Here is a 22,905-nt window from a genome sequence, read left to right as displayed (position 1 = left end):
GGTTTCCCTTCCTTATTGCGGGGAAGTAACACTTTTAACGTATGTCAAACCTGGGTACTAATGTGCCCTAAGATATTGCATTCGTCGTTCGCAGTGCAACTATGCAGGAGTGCTAACCAAGCTGTTACCACGCTGTTTCATCCATTTTGTGTCATTTGTACCAGTAATGGGATACTATACCGAGTGCTTAGCTGCTGTAAGTAACCCGCCGATACATATACCATAATAAGCATGCTTTGATATGAACCAGACTTGGCGCACACACACCTGGCTTTGATTCCAACATGTGGAAATTTGTAGCCTTCTCTCTTAGTTTATTTGATTTTTCCAGGAGTTTTTTCCTTATGCCGTAATAATTCAAAAAAATATTTTGACACTGGCATGCACACGAAGGGGAGACGAGTACGCAAAAGTCATACCATTATGATCGCAGCTGGGAAGTTTGATTTATAGGAATATACCACCCATATTGCAGTCCTTTTTTAAGATTGCACATAAAGTTTAAATATATTTGAAAATGATTGTCGCATTATGCATGGACTGTACCAGTTCGTTCCACCAAACCAGATTGCAATCTCTTTGTTCAGGTGGCGCTCAATCTAGTTCAGATTTGTAATCTTCTTGAGCGTGAGGGCCAAATATGTTGTTCAGTGTGGCTTACGCATGCCAACACCCATTCTACGGCGCATTGCAGTCTTACAGCGTAGGCACTTGGAAAATACTGTTAATTCCTTTTTATTCTTATTTGCATTTTCATAGTGTTATTTTCTTTCCACCGGTCATGACCGCCTGCGCTCAATGCTCCGTGCTTCTTTAGTTATTTTAGCAATTACCCTTGATCAGAATGCTTTAAACCTTGTATACCGATGACCCAATATTCCGGCCCCCTGTAAGAGGGTTGGAAATTTGCTGCGTGCGATGACGAAACCATAGGTCTGCGGTTCATCTGTGATAACTGATCACTAACAAGAACTGAATCTCACTCCTGCAGCGGCCTTCGAAGTCAGGAAATCCTTAAGCGTTATGCAGTCATGGGTCGATCTGCCTTTCTTTTTAAGGAACTCGAACCAGTCAAACCTTTCAACCTAAACATGATCTGCAGCGGGTCGTGGACTGTGCTGGACCTCCCAGCAGGCCTAATGTTTAATAAAAACAGGCATTTTGCGTTGGATTGCTTCTTCGTTAGATAAAGACTGTTTAAGAAGCCAGCTAGACGTATCCTGGCAAGACAAGATAATGATTAGGGAAATTGCAACCTGTAAAATTGGACCCTCCTGGAGCATTCCACTATTCTGCATTTGCAGAGCAACACACCACAGCAAAACATGAGGCAGCAATCAAGTCTAGATCATTACGTTGCAGCAGTGGCAAGAACAGTATAAATGGCAGCTGAGCTTTCTCCTGCGATCATTGCGGGCGAATTCGCGGGGCAAGAAGTCGCGCGAGCTTTATCTGAACTGTGAGAGAACGTTTGACTTGAACGGCTCGGCCCGGCCCGGCTCAGCGCAGCCCCGCACTCACACTTCCAGAAGTGAACAGCATCGCTAGCACTGACCGCAGGCTCATGCGGGCTTCAGGGTGGAGAGGCATTCTTTTAACATTGTGCTCCTCCATGAGTTGTTAAGAAGATTGCAGCCAAGCTGTTTGACTAAACAGGGTTTTCCTGCAATATTACAACGTCAGTATTATTCGGACTCCGTCATCCGATTGGTGATTAAGACGGAAGAAGGGAAATTTCGAGTCGCAAAAAGGGGCGGACCACAGGTCGAAAACGGGCCCATGCCAAACGTGTCAAAGGGGGTTCCATTGTGAAATAAGCGTGACACGAGCGCCAAAATGTCGACTGTCCGCTATTTATTGAAAGGTAAAAACTGCTGTCGCGAAGTCGGATTTGTGTTTTGTTTTCTGTGCACAAAGAACACACTCGATGTAAGAAGAAGGGCCCTGACCACGAGGCTTTCAGCACCTGAGCTTTAGTTATTTAACTGACAATAATTGGCGTTCAACATACCAGTAAGGGCAGGTCAATTAATTGCCTTGACAAATCTTAAATTTATCTAGATAATGCAGCCGGTGTTTGCTCGATAACGCAGTTTAACCAGTACATGTTGATATAAAGAAGGCCTACAGCTGCCGGTGTAAGAACTCTTAACTTAGGACGCGAAAAAGCAGGGAGAGAGGAGAGGAGAGGAGAGACAAGCAAGATCAAGGAGACCCGCTTTGTCAGCTTTCCTCGACAAACCAGGTCTCTTCCAGGCGAATTGCGCAAACGCCCACGCCCAGAGGTCTTCCATCAACTCTACTTGATCCCCACACCGCGCAAAGCGATCGTCTCGTCTTTATCTCACTGCAAAGCGAAGCTCCAGTTGAAAAGTCGGGTCATGGGGCGGTGCGGGTCCTGAATGAACGCGGGCGTTGCTGCTGTGGATCCACTGCGAACGCACGTCACGGGGATTGGTGCACCGGCCGCGCCTCGCTCCAAACATCGACGCATAGTTGTTCACTGCTGCCCACGCCGGCTTGTGTCATATCTCTCCTGTCGGTACAGAGTAGTGTCCGCAGTTGGCTCCGCTGTCCGTCTCTCAGATGGTCTCTGCAGTCCCTCTCTCGAACGCTGAGAGGGGAGAAGGTCAGATCCGGAGAAACCCGTCTTGAGTGTATTTTGTGTGTAGGTTTCGCCATTTTGCACTGCTAAACCCCACCGCAACTAATTTTACGAAACTACGTGCACTGCCTCCCCTCCCCCAACCTCCCCACCTCACCATCGTCCGCATTAGTTGTGGGCTGAAGTTGCGAGGCTCGCCTACATCTATTGACCGCTAGGTGTCACTACTAGTGCGCATAACGCGCGCTGGGAGTGGTGATGCGGGAGTAGGTCGGAGCATAGATGGGCCTTTTTAAAAATTAAGTTCTAACATAAGTTACTCAGTTTGCACCAGATGTCCGTCATAAGTCTCATACACATCGGAAAGCGGGGCTTGATTGACTAAAAAAGGATGAAAGAACCAGAAACTATCTGCTCGAGATGATAATGATGATGATGATTTGGGTTTTAGGGGCGCATGTTCTGCGTAAAAACCTACCCGCTCTCCTTCTACATTGTAAGCAGTGTGTTTAATAGCTATGTAGTCAACTACTCAATCATTTTTAAAGACAATGCAAGTGTTTGGTTCTTACTTGGTCCACATACATGCACAACACGACAATCGTTCCACCTGCCGCCACCTTGAATTTGCCACCAAAGCTAGGTACCCCAGTATGACAGCTTGTCCTGTTCGCCGAGGCCTCAGCAACTTAGAAACCGCAACATTCCACCAAATATTCTCAGAAATCTTGGGGCGAAAAGCTTCTAGCCACTTGCAAACTACCGGCGGCAGGTCGTTCGCCGGTTAACAAGATCGGTAGAGAGCAGTCGGTTGTCCTGATTGGTGCAGACGGCCGTCATACCTCTTTCGGAATCAGTGGAATACCGGGCCGCCCAGTATTTACCTCATCATGAAGAGATAACTGACATCAATAGGTAAAAAAAGCGGCAAGGACATTCAGAGTTAAAAGTTATAGAGATGTCTCTGGCGGCATCAAGTCACAACTCGGCGGCCGCAAAAGTCAAGCGAACAGACCGAAATTCCGTGTCGAAATATTGATAGAGGCGCTAATATTTCGGCTCTATGCCTTTTCAAAACGCTTGAGAGCAAGAAATCTAAACAAATTTAGCAGAATTTTGAGCAGGACTTTAGATTTACTGCTCATAATCGTTTTAACAAGCACATATAGCCGAAATATCAATGCATTTATCTCTCTTTTCCCTGATTATTTGATGATGAATAACTCTTAAGATTGCCTTATGTAAGTGTGCAATGGCAATGTTCTTTGCGAATGCACTTATCACCTCTCTTTGATTGGGTAGTTGTTAAAGGCTGTGCGGACAACGACCTCGGAAATGTAGATAAACAGTAGCTGAAAACGACGATAAAGTGACGTGAAAATGGGTGTGTCAGGACATGCAAGGCAGCTGAGGCCACAAACAAGGTCGTCCTACGGCCCTAATGACTCTATGGCATGACAAGTTTGATCCATCAATGAAATACATTTGGTGGCGGCACGGCGGCGAAATAAATGGCATCGTTACATCGTCCAGGGAAACCCATTGTGATGCGAAAATCTATTGTGACTATTGTGCGCCAATGCTCGCTTTCTCCGCCGGACGCGCCGGCCGTCGGCGCGCGGCGTGTGTGGCGCGGCGGTGTCCCGCGGAGGGGCGCGAGTGAGGCGCGAGTGCAGCGGGCGTGAGGCCGAGCGAGCGGAGAGTCGTGCCGGGACCGGGTGACGGTGAGGACGGGGCGTCAGGCGCCACGGTGACGAGGCACGTTGGGTTGCAGGGCAGGAGCTGTGGCGGCTTCCTCGGCTGAACAAACATTCGGCTGTGGATTTTAATCGGTGAGTAAGATTGTGTGTCGGAAATGTGACACCGTGGACCAGCTGAATGCATTAGACATCATCAGCGCCGCACCTTAAAGTGAGTGTATCCATAAATTTTACTGAAATATGCCACTGCCAGCTCATTTGCTGACGTGTGGAGCATTCCGCTGCTGATGCTGGCAGAAGAGCAGCACTGGATTTGTTTTGCATCATGGTGCTCATTGGGTTGCTATGGCAATGACATGCTCAAAATTGTTTAGAAACCTTTGAGCGGCTAGAGCACCCAGAGCGTTTCGAATCCGGTCGGGACTCGCTTGGTTTGAAGGCCTCTGTTTGAAAGCCTACGGGCGTTTCGTCTCATCTGATCCCTGGCCCTTCAGCTCTCTAACATTATAATGCATCGCCTCTCACCGCGTTCTTGTCAACCAATCATGCCCCCTTAAGAGATTCCTTAACTGACCCGGACCTCATGACGATCACATGTGTAACCTGAACTATCCAGGACTAGTTCTCGCCGAAGGCGTTCCTTGATTCACCTGATCGCCATGTAATTAGATACACCAAGAGAGTACGACATTGAGAGGACCGCTTCGATGGTGAAGTGTGTGGGTGCGCACAAACTCCGCTGGGCGAGAACTCTGCCCTCCGCTCCGTCGTAGAAATGCAATTCACAGCTCAATTCACAGTTCCTTCTGAACTGGCACGGTCGTCACAGTTCTTCCGGTGCTGGGAGCGCCATGAGGACAACGCAATCTTGTTCGGCGCCCCACTGATAGCACCTGCCGTTATCAGCCGGGTCTGTGTGCTGCCGCCCCGATCGGCGCGCGCGGTCCCACTCCTCCGCCACTCCGGCTCCACTCCTGCTGGCTCGGCAGAGTCAGGAAGGCGTCGTCCGTGTCGGCACTGCGGAGTGGAGTGAACCTCCCTCTCTTCTTACTCTCCCCTCCTCCTCCCTCGGAGCGGGGGCCCAACATGGCGCGACAAGCGAGCCAGCCAGTGCATGTGCACACGCCCAGAGGAGCGCCATTCCGAACTATGCTTCTTTGTTCCCAGGCCGCGGCCGCCCTCTTCAGTAGCTGTCCACATCCTGGTGTGGAGCAATCGTAGCAGCAATGGCCGTCAACTTCGGGAGTGGATACCTGAACAACAGCGAATGTCCGCCAGTCATCAAGGCTCCAACAACCAGAGAGCTCATAGACGGTTTGTTCATGATTAGATGTATTTATAGTTACGGCTCATGATAATGACGCTCTTTTTGCTCGAGTGTATCTTACACGCGTCAACCAGTAATAAATCGCATACAGACATCAGGAGAGAATTTTCAGACGGGAACTGAAAAGAGGGTATGATGCCGGGTTCTGGTCTCTTGCATTCGTGTACAGAAGTTGTGAAGGCGGCAGTCGGTTTTCCAGACGCTTTTTGTTCTTGGCTGATATTCGTATTGCAGACATTGGTGGATGCATTTAAATTATTATGTGATTCTCCCCATACCAAAAAGAAGAATACAAAATACGCATTAGTCCAAGAATTCAAACGCCCAAAACGTCTATGGTTGTGGTTAAGCAATATGTGTTCGGCTACAACACAACGGACTAATATTTCGCCATTTTGTATTTTTATCATTACTTGATATTTGTTTCCCATAGGGCCTCTGTCAGGGACTTCGTGAAATAATCGAAGCATGAAAAGAGAGTTCATGTGAAAAAGGTGGATGCCAAATAGTCAGTCTATAACACAGATTTATTCAGCATATTTAACTAAACGACGGGTTTTCGATTGGCCAATCTATTTAACAATGTGAGCTTTCTGAATGGCAAAAATGTGACTTTGAAGACTACGCTAGATTGCTGCATACCGGGTTATGTTTCCCTTTATATCAGTAGCTACTAGGTGAATTAAAACATCTATTTTCGTCGAAAGTTGCGGGATACAGCGGATATCAATACCAACGGACGTTTGCATTTGTGCGACGGCACAGGCACTCTGTGCATTTGTAGACTAGACATTAATTATTTTCAGATCTCGGTGGGTACGTCATAGCCCTCTGGACGATAGCATCTCTAATTGTGCTGCTATTGTGCGGGCTTCTCGTGAAGACGACGATAATCGTCAACAAGGATGCACCAAGACAATGGCGGCGCAAAATCGTCTGGATTAATGCGATCTATCCGGTGAGAGGTGCCGCAGGAACGCCACATGTATGGTAACGTGACGATGATCAGGCTATGGCTGTCGTGTACGGCGCATCAATCAGCGGATGGGAATGCTGGTGGCCTAGCCCCCGAACTACGAAAGGAACTCACCGCAAGCCTCTGTTTGCGCGTGTAGAACGTGCCAAAGCCTCATGCTGAACGCAATTTTTGCATCGATGCTCGCGCTTTCGGTGTCCAATGCGGCAGCGATGGTGTGTGATGAGAGTTGGCGGGCCCGTAGCGAGGCAGGTTCGCTGGGTGTCCGTGCCTCCCCTACGATATGCGGAGCACTCCTCAGTCCTGTCCCGTGCATCCGCGGGGATCTGCGGTACTACACTCCTTAACCTCGTCCCGTGCGTTCCCTGGGGATCTGCAGTACACTCTTCAGCCCCGTCCCATGCTTCCCTGGGATCTGCGGTGCACTCTCCAGCCTCGTCCCTGCAACTCTTGTACGCATGGTACAGCGGTCTTGTCCCGCGAATATTGGATGAGACCCCTCCCTGTGTCGAAATTTGTAACAATTATAGCAAAACTGTGTCAACCATATCAGCTTCTAACCTCAAACCTGTTATGGCAGCTGCGTGTTGAGGCGTTGCTTAAGCTTTTGTGTTGACACGCTCTTTCGGCCCAAAAAGTTTCCACATCTCGATGGCAACCAGGCGATATTTGAGCGAGGACAGCAAGGTGGAAGCAATAGCATGTCTACAGCTCTTCGCGCTCACTCGATGGTGATCGGCATCCGCGTGGGGTTTTGAATGTCCCGAAGTCTTCAGTTATGCTGGGAGCAGGTATGGGCGACTTCATGAGGTTAAAGTCTATTTCGGCATCGGCTCCGGGAAGCCGCAGAAAGCAGTGGATTTGGCCTCGGCTTCGTGCCATTTTATGAATGATTCGAATTTCTCGTTAATTTTTAAAACTGGTTTCGAATTTGACTTCGAACAATTTTCGAATTGTGGGTCTAGTTTAGGCTTCATACAATCTTAAACTGCTGTTTTCGGGTTTTGGTGGTGACTTTTCACGGCAGGTTTGACGTTGCTTCGCAGAAACACGCGGGCCAGCCCTGTCGCCTCGATATGCCTATCACACAGCCTTCCGATGCCGCGACACATACATGGCTGCAAACGAAGCCTGTCGTTTTCGGAACCAAGTGACGCCTGAGGGCGGCCGGAGAACTAACTGTCCGAATCGGTGTGTGCACATTAGCACGCAAGACGAGTACGCAAGTCCTTTCCTAGCACCACAGAGTTTTGGCAGGCGCCAAAAGAAGACTTCTGTACAGTAACATTGTACGCAAGATTCTGTGCCAACTTGATACGCTTTGGGTCCGTGTTTGCAAGTTCGAAGATACTGACTGGACTTCCACTTCGCGTTTATAAACTTCGAAGTCACTGGCTTCCGCTTCGACATTACGTGTTGTAAACACCTAGTCGCTTGAGTGACCGCATGACTCAGCTAGAATCCCCGGGGTATCCGCCCTTCCTGCCAGGGTGGGAGGCAGGCGACACCATATCGTTTGAGCAGCTGAGTGCGTCGTGGTGCCACAATGGCGCGCGTATGACTCAGCTAGAAGCAAACGTGTGTTACGAAGGCGGCCGAAGGCGACCGTTGTGTAGAAGCAAACGTGCGTTCCTCGCAGTGGTGCCGACAACTTAGCTACAAACGAATATTCTTCGGACTCTTCTACATGCCATCACTTGGTCTGCTCGGCATTTAGACATCCCGTTTTTCTAACGCTTCTAGCATCTAGAATACGCATCAGCATTAGTAAAACAAGGGAATTTACCTTGCTGCTTCTGCTCCTTTTGCCCAACATTGTATCTCCCCTTCCCCGTTAGCCGCACCAGCTTGCTTGGGGCTCTATAAAGAACGCTGCAAGCAGCGCTGTGTAAGCCGTTCGTAACATTGCTTCTCCCCCAGAAGAGTTCGGTCTGGCCACGGGCCTGGGGGTCCTGTCTGGGCACGGACCTGGAAGTTCGGTCTGGCCACGGGCCTGGGAGTCCGGTCTGGGCACCGACCTGGAGGTTCAGTCTGGTCACGGGCCTGGGGGTCCTGTCTGGGCACGGACCTGGAAGTTCGGTCTGGCCACGGGCCTGGGAGTCCGGTCTGGGCACGGGCCTGGGAGTCCGGTCTGGGCACGGGCCTGGGAGTCCGGTCTGGGCACCGACCTGGAAGTTCGGTCTGGCCACGGGCCTGGGAGTCCGGTCTGGGCACCGACCTGGAGGTTCGGTCTGGCCACGGGCCTGGGAGTCCGGTGTGGGCACCGACCTGGAGGTTCAGTCTGGGCACGGACCTGTGAGCAAGGGTGTACTCATAGCAAATGAGGTAAACATCAGTTCTGCATAACATTTACATTTGCACAGCTGTTTGAAACTGAATATTCGCAGGATTTTTTACTGGTTTGGAAAACATAGGTGCGTCTATCAGCCTGTCACGCCCAGCGGCCGTGACCTTATCCGTAGACTTTGCAGAACTAACAGACATTTTCGCCTGAGCCTCGTGCCATCTGTAACAGGAGCATGCTGTGGCAGTGCTTGAGAAGAAACGCAATCCACGTCTGGACTGTTGATTTGTATTCGTTTGTGAGGACCTACCCCCAAATTGACATACCCCAAATTGGAGTTCCCCGTTGTTGGCTTGGGCTCCGTCGCAGTTTTTGGCTGGAATATCGCAAAAGTGCAGGAAAAAGTTGGCCATCACACAAAGGCATCTCTTCTGACCCTTCATCGCAGTGGCATGGCCATGGAGGGTGCAGCGGGGTAACCCGACCCCGTAAACTCAAAATTGTGTGCTCAAATGAGGGGTAACTTTAGGTATCGAGGGTAAACCATTGCATATTTGACGGTTTTTAGTCCGTCTAACCTGAGCCCAGACGCCTTTTCTCCGCAGCCCAAGCATGGCATTTATGCCACTGATTCACCGGTCTTGAGGACTCTTTTATGCCAAGCGACATTTGGTCTCCTACCCATGGTGGGCAACGAACCTATCCTCCAAACCTATCCTCGTTTTACCCGAAGTAGGGACTCGAGTTGCTTTGTTGTTAGGTCTTATGAGAAAAATCAGGAAACACATTGTTTTTGCGCGCGTGGCATCGTTAGTTCAGGTTCTAGGTCCAGTGCAACTACAAAATGACAAAAATACGAAAAACGATAGTCTGGTTTGGACGAATTCGTAATCTGATTCCGTGCTGAAAATAGCTTATTGCTAGCACCCCGAACCTACCATCCCATTAATGTAACACACGTTCAATGGATCCGTTTTGTCTTGTTGCCTTATCCAAACAGCACCAAAGGACATTTACCGTGGCACGCAGCTACACGACCCTCGACCGCCTTCTAACCAGGCAAACACGTGCCAGCCTGGTTAGCCTGACGTAGCTGAATTAAAAAAATGTGGTTTGACGTAAAATTCAGACAAAAATTGTCGCACGCCGCTTGCGTGTCGCACAAAAATTGTAACTTAACACGCACTCGGGTGGAGGTGATATTAACTCCCCAAACGAAAGATTTTCCAGATTGATTTCGGAACAGCGAGGCGAAGCCGCGTCAAACTGTGCATAACTGTAGAGAATTAATAGCGGATCCCTTGGTACATAAAATTACATGCAATCTGTAAGGTCGCTGGCTTACGGTCGGCCAAAGTCAGGCCATGGCTGTCAGCGAATGGCATTTCTTGGAAATTGTTCAATGTGATGCAATAACGGGGTGCTAGCCAAAGCCATATCTGTCTGAGATATTTTCTTAGACAATAAACCAATCAAATTTTGAATTTAAATCAATTATATTGACCTACGGTCAAGTATAAAAGTCAGATCAAGATCAAAACTAATCCGTTTTTTAATCGAGAGCTTGGTTTTGTGGGGTGGTTTCTGACGCTCATTTCTAGTTTATTAATGACAGGGACTGCAACAGTCATGTTCCATCGACTTTTTTAAGGTAAAAGTAGGTCACTGAACTAAAATGACCAGTGTCAGCATTTTGTTTTTAAGAACATACCGCCCAGCGAAATCCCTGATGTTTATTAGAATGGAAAAAATAAAAGCAACGTCGTAGACATTGGCCACCTTGACTTTATTAAGGTTAAGCGAGGTCACTCACCTCAATGACCTCTTGATAAGAACAGGTATCTAGCTGCACGGCTGTTGCACGAGGATGCCTGGGGCACTTGAAACACCAAAAACTAGAGTTTGACCTTGTTTGACCTTATTTGACCTCAAATTTATGATGAAAGAACCTCAAGTTCTGACATAAGTGAGGTCACGTACAGCCCAATCCATTTGGTAAGTTTGGTGTCTCTAGCTATCTTCATCAAGTCATTCATGGCTAACCCTGTCGCCGTCCCCATGACCAAAAATGGCGGCTGCCGCCTGTGGCCGCCATGGAGGAAAGCTTTCGGCGCCCTATGACGGCCTCCAGGCCTCCAGTCTTTACTCTTTGATGAGAAAACGCACGTGTCTCCAGAGCCCTTCCCTTTGCGGCCACCTTGGCAAGGCGGCGACGGTGCTTAAATGATGAACTATTTGGTATTTCATACAAACATTTTACATGCGAACTACCTTCGTCAAAATTGAGTTGGCAAAAGCCGTTGAGAAAGATATGGGGTTGGGCTGGTCGTCCGGTCATCGGCTTCCCCTCTCTCCGGTCACTTACAAAAATTGAGACCCCTAATCCACGATAATCTTAATAAGGGAATAATAGAAGACTTAACAGCCAGTTGGGTAAACAGCCGTTGGGTAACAGTTAGGTAAATGCGTGGGTCATATCGAATGGGTAAGGATTTAGGATAAGAGTGAGGGATTTGAAGAAAAATAGGGGAATGGGTGCGGGTATGGGTGATACGCCTGCGCAAGGTCTGGTAAGTACCTCAAGGTCTGGTAAGTACCTCAAGGTCTGGTAAGTACCTCAAGGTCTGGTAAGTACCTCAAGGAATGTCAACCTGCTCTGCTGCTCGCACCTTTTTCTGTCGTAATTAGTTTCACTCAAGCTACTTTTGCAAGTACTAACACAAAAGCAAGGTTTGGATGTAAGGTTACCTGACACTCTTCCATACTAAAGACTTAAGTCCTGGGAAAAGGCTGGCTGGTGAATAACAGGTGGGCACAGGTGATAGGACATGGATAACGTGTGAGTATGGGCACTATCGCAGGTAGGTAGATAGCAGGTGAGGCACCAGGTAGGTAGCAGGTGGATTACGTAACGGTATATCACTCAGAAATGCCACTAGCAAGAAATCCCAGTGCAATTACTCAGTTGTTACATTGACCTCCAGCAGTGTATGGAGATGCTGTATCCAATTTTGCTATTCTGTATTTTCCGGTTGTGCCTTTTGAGCAGTCATCCTAAAATATCAGCACGAGCGCATTCGGCTACATGCGGAGGCGGTTTACACGACTGCGTACCGTCCTTTGCAGTTTGTGAGCCTGATGTGCCTGTGCAGTCTCATCGTTCCAGCGTCCAGCAGCCTTCTAGCAGCCGTGGCAATCATGTGAGTGTGAAGATGACATGAGTGGGTGCTGCCAATAGGCGTTGCAGACACTGAGTATCTCATAACCTGGACGCCTTCATATTGATAGTGCAATGCTTGGGTTAGATGACGTGATACGATTGCACTCCTAGACGACGCAAAAACGCATCAAAACGAAGGACAGAAACGTACGGACCGCGTAATCCAGCCCTCAAAATGAAACTTTCTAACACGCTAATTGAGTTGTATTTCATGTGGCTGGCAGTCGATATGAAATTATTAATCTGCCCTGGTGCATACCAATGACGACTTTAAAGCAAGCTTACCAGAGTGCCTGCGTCTCCTGCAGCGTCGCCTTGTGTTTCCAGTTTCATGAGCAACGGCGTGTCGAAGTTTGTGGATCTGTGTATGATGTACTTCGGCGGAGAGACCAAGCTCCTGGAGGCGGTGGAGGAGATGACCGTGCCGCTCACCAAGCCGCCCGCCTGCTGCTGCGGTCTCTGCTGCCCGCGTCCCATCCTGACCAAGTGGGTGTTCAGAGCGCGGAGAGTGGGAGGCCGCGTGCGTCGACCATGCTCTCAAGCGTTGTTGACCTGGCTCAGGGGCTGGAACACGGATGGGATAAGGGGAATGGAAATGATGAAGCTTGACAAGTAACAACTCAGTGTCGATTGCCTGCCACTGCAAAGGCTGATATTTATTGACTGAGCTTAACTTGATTGAGCCTGCCTGTCGCTCAACCAAATGAGCTAGTTGCAGATCTGATCAGAAGTCGTCAGTCCTGTCGTTGTCTCGTTCGTTGCATGCTGAATCTTTGGTACCACAGAGCGTGGGATCGCCCCCGCACCCGGCCAAGTCCCCCCCCCCCCCCCCCACCACTCTCCCGCTACCCCCACGCCCGCTGAAATGATTTTCGCCCACGCGCAGCTGTTCTAACCACTGCTAGATCCAAAGAGGTTTACGGCCCCCCCCCCCCCCCTCCCCTCCCCCAGTCTCTGAAGCGGTACATAGGTTTCGAAGGAGTCCATAACCGGCCAAACGGACGCGGGTTTTCAACACAATGTGAAAAGAGTAGGACGTCCTCGGACCTCCAGCCGACCGGAAATGGCTGCTGGTAAAAATGAAGGGACAATGAACAGACAAGAAGAATTATTGGTTAATTGGGAGGGTGGGGGTCGGAGAGGTTGTAGCGCGTATTCCGTTGCACGGCTGCCCGCGTTGTCAACGGGGGCCCTGTGTGTATGTCGGACCACTTTCGATCACTAAGGGGCTTCCCACTCTGCTCTTGGGCTCTTCGTGTTTGTTCAGAGGTATCCATGCTACCGTTAGGACCCAACTTGCCGGGCTGATGTCCATGACTCATGGACGATCCACAGTTTTCCATCTGCTCGGAAGTTGCCGTGCCCCGTTGGCAGAGGACCCACATGCGCACATGCCGGCGTGCTCTCGGTCATTCTGGCAGTGTTCACATTGTCCCGGGTATCTGCCACTGGCTCCCACATGCGCACCTGCCGGCGTGCTCTCGGTCACTCCGGTACTGTTGACATTGTCCCGGGCACCTGCCACTGGCTCCCACATGCGCATCTGCCGGCATCTGTTCGCTCCCATCGGTCACTCCGGCACTGTTCACAGTCTCGGGTACTTGCCACTGGCTTCCATTTGCGGAGGGCCCTACTCTGTTGCCGGCGGTCCTTTTCTGTTCACCTGCCCGGGCACTCTTGATGTTCCGTGGGCCGCCGCATTGGTCCGGGGTGCTTCCCACGTGCCTGGAGGACTCTACGCTGTTGCCCGAGCCCTATACTCTTATCTACTTAAGCACCAAGGGTGTCCCCGTATACAATTTCATGGGGATCCGAGCACACACACACAAACACACACACACACCTATCCCAGGAGAAGCGGGGGGGGGGGTCGCCAGCAGGGAAGCGCCAGCAATCTTTGGAAGTCGGAAGAGGTCGTAAAGCCATCGCGACGCCTGAATGAAGGGGAGTGGACGAGGAACCATGCGTTCAATAATTGACGTTGCCGTAAATGATCATTGTTATGCCAATCCGCATGTGTTTTGAGTTATACCATTGTAAGACATGGGGCGCAGGGGTCGGAGTTTATGGCAGGGACTGAGACCCAGAACTTTCTAAAACTTTAACGCCGACCCTTTGGGTGTTGACGTGAAAGAAATGATCCAAGTGGCTATCATCCCTTCGCATTCCCAACGCGGGCGGACGTCCGCTGCTCATTCCGCCGGAAAATATTACCGCAGTGTCGTAGCTCCTTCTCAGAACAGTGCATGTTATCATCTAGTCCGGTCGACTGTGTAAGGTATCAGTGTATAAACGTGTTTTGCGGGGTGACATCTCATGCATTTTACCCCGCAGCTGCACTATGGCCTGGACGCTACATTCCAAGTTTCTTTTTTTGTTTCTTATGGCAAAAGAAAGACAGGGAGTAAATCCGGTCATTTGTTATGGTGTCGATAAAGCATCCCAATAACGCGCTGCTTGAGGATCACATAGTTCACATACTCCCTCCAGGTGTTCACCAACACCCATTATTGTGCGGTCTTAAGCGCAGCCAAGCGTTCTTTGATTTGATGCGCTTAGCTAGGCAAATGCGACTGCGGCATAAACTGGATCCATTTGGTTCAGGCGACGGCAATTACGTAATACACTATGTAGGGCGATCTTCCTCCGCGTCATCATTAAGCAAAGCAAGTTTTCAGCCCCTGCTGCACACTAAAATTGCATGCAGTTGTGGGTGAACTGGCCAGCAGGGTCACGAAAGGACGATCAAGTTTGATGACTTCAGGGATGGGTTTGTGCGCTTTGTGTCTCGCATTGCGGAGAACTGACAGGAGAAGAGATGTAAACATAACCACCAGAGGGCTATATTTGCCCCCTTGACAAATGGAAATGGGCGATTTTCCCTTGCCTCTCGTGTGGTGCTACCCCTGGGCGTCTCCGTAGGGTCGATATCTGCAGCTTTTGCGCGACCTGGAAAAATAATGTTATGAGCTGGAAAGAATGAGAAAATGAATGAAATTGTGTCTCTTCCGGTAACGTAAGTGACATGTTACAACGCAATGGACTACAGGTAATGTACGTTTTAAGCAGGATTCGATGTAGCGAACAGGCTGAGAACCCGTGGCCGACTGATGGGGAAACATTTATAACCCCTGGAAGATTTTCTAGCGCGCCGTAAAAAGTGAAATGACGCGATGCCCGGCAAAATCTTCGGCACCATTTCCCAGGCCAGTGGCCAAAATGTTCGCCAAGGCGATGAGACATAAAAAATGCCGAAAGATATCTAGCGCATTACGCACGTGACTCATTGACAGCGATTCAGAAAATGCGGACCTAGTAACTCAGCGGCAATACTCTCAGGTTGGTTCCTGCTAGCCCGGCCAGTCGCTGACGGAACGCTCATTGAAAGCTATTGCGCTACAGGTAATAAAAACAAAGAATGGTTAAAGATTGAACAAAATTAGCATGCGCACATGAAGCGTATGAAAGGACGGATCTGCAATATTTACCAAATATGTTCGTACGTGAATGAGTTCTGAGTATCCCAACTTTTAAATTTTGACCTCAGACGGATCTCGGCCAGCGCAGTGACTTGCTTTGAACTTTAAATTTTTTCCAAGTAAAAAAGGTTGGTACTAGGGAAGGTATTCAAAAATTCGCGCAGCTCCGCTGCGACATTTTTTGCTTTGCTTTGCTCTTGTTTTTGTTTCTTTGCTAATCGCTGGAAAGGGGGGGCACCACGGGGACGTCCCCCGTCCGAACCTAACTGAGATCTTTATTTTAACTGTTTTCATTTTAAATAGAAACTTAATCAGACCAAACCTATTTAAAAGATGATTGTTAAAATATATAACAACGCTGAGTTAAACTATACTTTAAGCAGCAAAGTTCACTGAAATTATCGTGCAAACTGTGATCCCTGAAACACGGCAATGTGGAAACAAAAAATATACTGGCGTTTTCATGCAAGGTTCTAAAATAAAAATACATAATATAATAACATCGGATCCTGGTGGCTGACGGGCGCGTCGTGCGGGTCAGTTACGGCGCGTTCGAACACTCTCCTTTGGCCAGGATATCCGAAGGCGCGGGGGGCCGTGGGATCCCACACGGGTCTAGCGGCCTGTCGCTCGCGCTGCGGCTGGTTGCTCCGTGCGGGTCTCCGCTTGGGGCGCCTGGCTGTGCGCAATGGGTTAAGGGGTCAAGGGGCGGCGGCGGCGCTGAACCACGGTCAGGACCGGGGGTGGTCTCCCTGGTTACACCTGGCCGTGTGGGACGCGTTGTACGCCCCGTATAGCACCGGGGTAGCCCTGGCGACGACCGCCTCCCGAGGGAGTGTTGGGCTGTCCTTCAGTTGGGCTCCGAGGTGGGTGGGGAGCTCCGGTGCCGAAATCTTCTACCACTTGCATGGATTCTCTCTCAAACAACCACACCTACCTCAATTCCTGTAGCCAGGACGCTTCTGTGCGCGCTGGAGACCGGGTTGCGGCTGCCGATGACCCCCCAAACATCTTCTGGCCATCGAACCTCTGAACAGGCTCGGTCCCTATGGGCCTCTCCATCGTCGGAATATCTGATCGTTCAGAAAGCCAAGCTAGATCCCGATGAAAACCGCTGGCACTCAATTTGAATCCCTTTCAGCGTAAGCTGGCTTTTTCCAAGTTTGGCATTCCGAAGGAGGTCCGCAGATGTCCAGATGGTTCTATCGAGCTTCACCACGGCAACGACTAAGACGCGAAACTGTTACTAGCGACCAGGGAGCTTACGTACTGCTGCTGGTGTGAGAGGCCAAGGAACCGTCAGCACCGCTGTCAGTGCGCGACCTCGCCAGACTAAAAACTCGTCGAAAGGACTCATGACGCGTTGGGATCTTTGAGGAGCGTCGGAGGAAGAAATCACTGAGGGTTAGAGAGCATGGTATGTCTGCTGCTGGGCGGATTAGGAGAAGGGAGAATGGAAACTTATTGACACAGACACCATAGTTCTTACCTTCAACAGCCCGTCAGCGCCGTCAGAATTTAACGTGGGATATCATTCCGCTTCGGTCAGGCAGTATATCCCAGGCCAGTAATTTAACGTGGGATATCATTCCATTTCGGTCAGGCAGTATATCCCAGGCCTAGAAATTTAACGTGGGATATCATTCCATTTCGGTCAGGCAGTATATCCCAGGCCTAGTATGCTGTTTTCGCTGTCAAAGCTTTGGCCACGTCACAGACAGGTGTCGAAGAGAACCCCGGTGCTCCAGGTGCGCTTCCTCAGAGCACCAGTCACGTGACCACGTCGCTGAGTACCCGAAGTGTCGAACTGCGGTGATGATCATCATGTGGTGATGATCATCACGCCGCCTCCTCCAGGAAGTGTCTGAACTCTCAAGGCTGGCCTTCAAGCTCATTTTAGGCACCAATGGCTGGGAACTCGATATAACCCCAAAGTTGTAGGCATATTTTGGATCTTAACATCAGAACAATTTTTTCAGAGCATAAGCCTGAGAAAGCCCATGAAAAATTCTTATCCTATCAAAAACTTCCTGGTCCATCAAAAAATTCCCAACCAATGGAAATTTTTCTGAAAGCTCTTGGATGATAGAGAATTTCCGTCAAATGAGCTTGAACTTGATCTTGAAGAGTGATCTTTCGAGGCCGGCCTCTCACGGATGCTAGGTGATTCGCTGAGGTGATTCTGACACTTCACAATTCAAAAGTGAACGGTAACCTAAAGGTGATGTGAATTTCTCCGTCATTCGACCTTGAACTTGATCTTGAGTGGGTTCTTGTGCGGTCAGGAGTTCTTGATGGATGATAATTTATGCGGTGTTAAATAAATATTTTGATGCTTAGGAACCCGAAGTTGGCCTCCGAAAACCTTTGGGTGATACTGAGTTCCTCGCCATTTGGCCTGGAATTTATTCTTGGGTAGGGTCAATTTCAGAGGCTGGAGCTTTGCGACAGACACTGATTGGTGCCCTGAAAAAGCTTCTGATGCTTGTAAATTCAAAATCGGCGACTAACCTATGGGTGATAAGGAAGAACGCATGATGTGAGTTTTAATTTGACCTTCAGTGATGTCTTTCAGATGTGATTTTTTTTAGGGTCGGTAGTTCCGGCGCTGAGGAAGATAATGACCCTCATAAAATTGAAATTGGTAATCATCGCTTTGGGGACACGGAGTTTCCTGTCATTTTAATTCATATTTAACCATTAAGTTCAAGTGGTATTGGAGAAACGGCAGATGTGAAATTATTGCATCGTATCTGACCATAAAACACGTTCTCATCTACATCAGAATTCGTTGGTAAAAAATAAAATAATTCGTGACTTCACTGACGTAAACCATGCGTGTTTCACAAAACTTGGCCTCAAAATGGCAGGATTCACCAGACCATGAGAAAAATGAACGCGTCCCGTGCGTCCTTGTATCAAGTCCTGCCAGTTAGAACAGTGCATAGCAAGATGGGCTTTCCACCTTAGAGGTAATTAAAACTAAAATCTTCAAGTTGGGGGGAAAAATCTTGAGATTTTGGGGGCACACGTTTCAAGGACCCAAGATGATCCAGCCCTCCCCTTCACGAAATTTTGGATCGGACATGATTCTGGCCAATCATATATCGCAGCCAACTCGGAGCCCCATTTGTTGTTTTTTATCTGAACGCAAAATGAAATGGTCTAAATCTGTGCAGAAATCAGAACGTGGGGCTAGGTCAGGCCAATCTAAATTGGGATAGGTAATGTTGGGATGTTCCCACCCCGCCCACGCCCCACCAAACATTGCTGAAAGGACCCTGACGGCCGTCCTGTCCGCGATATGAGCGGACAGCCTCTTCCTCCCACTGGACGCGCAGTCTCACGTAACCCATGCTGTTCAGACGCTACCTGAAGGCGATGAAGATGATGGTGCACCAGCTGCCCTTCACGCAGAGCGCCTACTGCCTGATGTCGCTGTACCTGTTCGCCGCGCAGCTTACTCAGCCGGGTCAGGTCGGTGTAGAACACACGCGCAGCGAGACGAGCTCCACTGTAGGCATGTGACACGGAGCCAGGGCACGCTATATGCACGGAGCACACGTGTGCGTGTGCGTGCGTGTGCGTGTGCGCGTGTGCGTGTGCGTGTGCGTGTGCGTGCGTGCGTGCGTGCGTGCGTGCGTGCGTGCGTGCGTGCGTGCGTGTGTGTGTGTGTGTGTGTGTGTGTGTGTGTGTGTGTGTGTGTGTGTGTGTGTGTGTGTGTGTGTGTGTGTGTGTGTGTGTATGTGTGAGATGTTTATATCATTGTAAGTAATTGTTGCATGCAACGGTCCTGTTTCGTGATGGGCCGATGTTTTCTGTCTGTTCAGAACGACGTGTTCAAAATAGGGCAGGAGAATGTACATGCACCGGCAAGACTGCGAATGCTCTGACAAAGCGAAGTTATTTCGTGCTTTTGTTGACACGGGTGTTCTTTTTCACAGATTGCCTACAATGATGCCTTCATATACCTGACAGCAGTTAACGTGCTATCATTTATGCTTGCCATGTACAGCCTTGCGATGTTGCTAGAAATAACGAAAGGAAAACTGGCGCAATTCCGTTATACGGTGAGCTCAGGTTCTTCGTAAATTATGTTCACATGAATGCAGCAATGTGTCGAAAAAGATACGTGCGGGGCGGTTCTCTAGGGATGGCTCGAAAATTCCTGCAATAACGTTGAATAGCGGTGCATTTTTAGAGAACGTAAAATGTTATCCCCAACAGCACATTCATACGCATAATCGTATTGTAATTGCAGTCGATTTTGTTGATGAGCCTGTCGACACTCATGACTAGTTGACGCCCAGTGTCGCTCAGCCGTCCGCCCGTTGGATGTATGACCTCAACCTGTTCTCGACCCTGTGTTACAGCCCAAGTCTTTTTTGATCAAGGTCACGCTCGTTCTGGTGAAGGTCCAGGACATCGTCTTCAATCTCCTCGTTCATTATGGTGGGATTCCTGAGACCCCATCAATGACTCCGGCAACCTACGGAGCCTGTGAGTTCTTCGAAATGAGTTACTCAAACAGTTACTTTCCATTGCAAAGAAAGTTTGAGCGACATCTCACAGCACGTCAAAAATGTTCACGCTTCATGTCACAAAAACACCGGGAATTGTTAGCACATAGCACACAACTGTGAATTTAAACACTTGATTCGCGTCCCGTTGGCAAGCGGGCCAGAAATGCCGATTTCGTTTCAGCCTCGATTGGCAAGCATTCACAAGCGGTTTGTGTCAGTGAAACAAAGATCTTGTGGTACACATATGCAAACAGTTCAGTCCACAATGCATAGTGTCGGAAGGTCATTTTCAAACGAGTGAGCCCCATTGTCATCCAACTAGAATACTTGTGTGCCAGTGTTCCAAACTGTTGCAGCGGGAGGCGCTCATCATGTTCGTCCGTTCATACGTCCACGGACTCCCGTGCTGACAACTGCGGCCTCTGCTGTTGCAGCGGGAGGCGCTCATCATGTTCGTCCGTTCATACGTCCACGGACTCCGGTGCTGACGACTGCTGCCTCTGCTGTTCACAGTCATCCGTGACATTATGGTCCTGCTGGAGATGTTGCTGTTTGGGCTGCTGACCCACAAGCTATACAACGTCCCCGACCAGTACGAGGGTACCATGGACGCCGAAGACAATGTCATTGGGAAGACAATGATGGGCGACGAAAACGATTGAGCTTCTGTAAGGACAGCCCTACGGCTGAGGTTACGGGAGGCTACCTGTTTTGTACAAAAGTTTTCAAGACCAATATGGGTCTTCCGGATGTTTTCGTGTTTGAATTGAATGTCATAAGAGGAACGGACACATTGTGCTATTGGGCGTGCATGATGAAAACAGGATCTTTTATGTGCAAACCCTTTAAAAAGGTGATTCCTTTGCTTCGCGCTGGCATTCCACGTAACGTACATGGAAACTAGAACATCTGTTTCGTCACAAACAGACGAAATAGGAGCACGAAAATGTGCCAATGCTACCGCGCAGGTGGGTACAATGCCTCGATGCAGGCGCAGATGCCTTAAACAATAAAGTTTATCGCTTTTTCGTTTTCCAGCATGTCTTCTTCGGCCGACAACAGTTGTATATTCAAGATCACGCAGAGTCCAGCGCTACCACGCACGCTTGTTGTGAATAATTCGTTTTCTCTTCCTTTTCTTTTCGTAATGTCATAGCTGGAAAGTAAAAGCTTGTCCATTTTTACTAACAGTAACGACAATGTCGTGAAGCATTTTAGATAGGCCCTTTTCGGTACTTACTCTGTTGTGTTGTACCAAGGAAATGAGTGCTGCTTTCAAGAGACACACGTCTGCTTTTCTCTCTGATCCTGCTAGCACATACATCTATTTGTACATAAGCGCTGAAGCGATAACGCACACGCACGGAATCTTCTGCACCGCCTGGTGACTGGGCTGTAACTTGATCTGGCGCATGCCTTACGTGGTGTGTTACAATGTCAAGTTTATGAATGTGTTTTGTGGTTGTGTTGTTAGTGCAGCATTTCTCTTTTGCCACCATATTAACTGTCTCGCGAAACGCACGGGCTTGTAGCAAACAGAGTAGACAGTTTATTCGATGGTGGCTCGTTCTGTATTCCTTTGAGACCAGTTGCAAAAAAACGGGCGGCGGAAAGAAGGCCCATGGAAGTCATTGATCGCATTGTGCCGTGTTTCCGATGGATCCGCCATGATCCGGGACTTTACGTGAACAAAACTGAGACATGTCAAACATGGTGCGTGACTATGTGTGTCGGTGCGGCCTCTGGCTTCTTCGAGAAAGCCACATGTTTTAAACCCCATCCGTAGGGGCCACGTCACACCCAAGCCCGACGAGAGCGGGACGGGGGGAGGACGAGGGCTAATATACCCCCTGCTAGCTCTCAAACTAAGGCAGACAGAAGACTGTGGAAGAAAACGACCGTGCTGCTCCTTTTACAAGCTATCCAGACATCCAGATTTTGTGTCAAGTCAAAAGAAGACCTTTCAGGTTACGATGATTGTGACGGACGAAATACACCGCGTTCTTTTTCTTTCGCAATATACTTAGTCCACTTGTGTGTACCGTTTTGACTGTCCTTCAAGGTCGCCCCCTCACCTTATTTAGTGCCTCCTACCTGCTGCTACATGTCTACTTCACTATCTGTTACAGGCACGCCTTTCAGAGCCCTGTTTCTTTACCGCTCTTGTTCCCTTGGTGCTCTCGTGGGCACCGGCCCGGCCCGGACATCGCCGGGCTGGTGTCCAGTGTGTGGGCTCGGTGATGGCCTGTCCTTGTCGGAGGGCACGCCGCGTCAGTGCTCCAGGGGAATCCGTGGGAAGCAGTTGCCCACCTGTCCGGGCCGCTGCCCTCATTCCCTGAGCTTCGTATCGTTGTTAGCGTTTTTCGTTTGCTTCGTTTCAGTTTCACGTCTTACTCATAGTCTCTCTTTGGCAGTAATATAACTCAAATAGCCCATGCTAAGTTGATGTTTGTCGGCGTTTGCACGGAGCAGAACGGTCTTCCGATTACTACGTCGCATATGAACGCCGAACCGTGCAGTAGACTGGTGAATGCCCATATCACCCGGCGAACAGTGCGCTTAACAGTGGATGTGGCTAGCTCCGGTACAGTGATGGAGGGAGCCGGTGTAGCGCCTAGTGAAAGTGAACTCGGCACTCGGAGCCCAGCCAGCTCATTGCCTTCTTGGGCGAACTAGACGTGCTGGAAGGCCGAACTCTCGAGGCTGAAGATCGAGCAGGCCCAGACAGCGGGGATTGAGCCAATTTTAACCTAGCGACACACAGCTTTCTTCCAATCGCGATATCTTGTCT

The 22,905-nt window shown here is 49.4% G+C and overlaps 1 protein-coding gene across 2 annotated transcripts; it reads left to right on the top strand.

Moving 5' to 3' along the window:
- Window positions 1-4,320: 4,320 nt before the first annotated feature.
- On the top strand, window positions 4,321-22,555 carry LOC119093671 (organic solute transporter subunit alpha). 2 transcript variants are annotated; one of them, XM_037216669.1, is made up of 10 exons: window positions 4,321-4,437; window positions 5,473-5,619; window positions 6,439-6,590; window positions 12,019-12,092; window positions 12,440-12,598; window positions 18,957-19,068; window positions 19,536-19,661; window positions 19,965-20,091; window positions 20,628-20,782; window positions 21,153-22,555. In XM_037216669.1, the coding sequence occupies exons 2-9, from the start codon at window positions 5,532-5,534 to the stop codon at window positions 20,774-20,776; spliced, it is 987 nt and encodes a 328-aa protein (XP_037072564.1). In that variant the 5' UTR covers window positions 4,321-4,437; window positions 5,473-5,531; the 3' UTR covers window positions 20,777-20,782; window positions 21,153-22,555. The 2 variants fall into 2 exon arrangements, with proteins under 2 accessions (XP_037072564.1, XP_037072563.1); XM_037216668.1 differs by having other exon boundaries at window positions 20,628-22,555.
- The last annotated feature ends 350 nt before the right edge of the window (window positions 22,556-22,905 follow it).

The sequence above is a fragment of the Pollicipes pollicipes genome, unplaced genomic scaffold (assembly GCF_011947565.3).
Source record: "Pollicipes pollicipes isolate AB1234 unplaced genomic scaffold, Ppol_2.1 Scaffold_4002;HRSCAF=4701_pilon_pilon_pilon, whole genome shotgun sequence".
NCBI classification, from domain to species: domain Eukaryota; kingdom Metazoa; phylum Arthropoda; class Thecostraca; order Pollicipedomorpha; family Pollicipedidae; genus Pollicipes; species Pollicipes pollicipes.
The sequence above is the reverse complement of the archived record's forward strand: the minus strand, read 5'-3'. Positions and strand labels throughout refer to the sequence as shown.

What these genes read in the sequence shown, in the direction of transcription:
- LOC119093671 (XM_037216669.1), top strand. Translation starts at nt 5,532, where the DNA reads ATGGCCGTCAACTTCGGGAGTGGATACCTGAACAACAGCGAATGTCCG. An exon ending in CTAGCAGCCGTGGCAATCAT is followed by an intron (nt 12,093 to 12,439) that starts GTGAGTGTGAAG and finishes TTGTGTTTCCAG; the next exon opens with TTTCATGAGCAACGGCGTGT. An exon ending in TGGCGCAATTCCGTTATACG is followed by an intron (nt 19,662 to 19,964) that starts GTGAGCTCAGGT and finishes CCTGTGTTACAG; the next exon opens with CCCAAGTCTTTTTTGATCAA.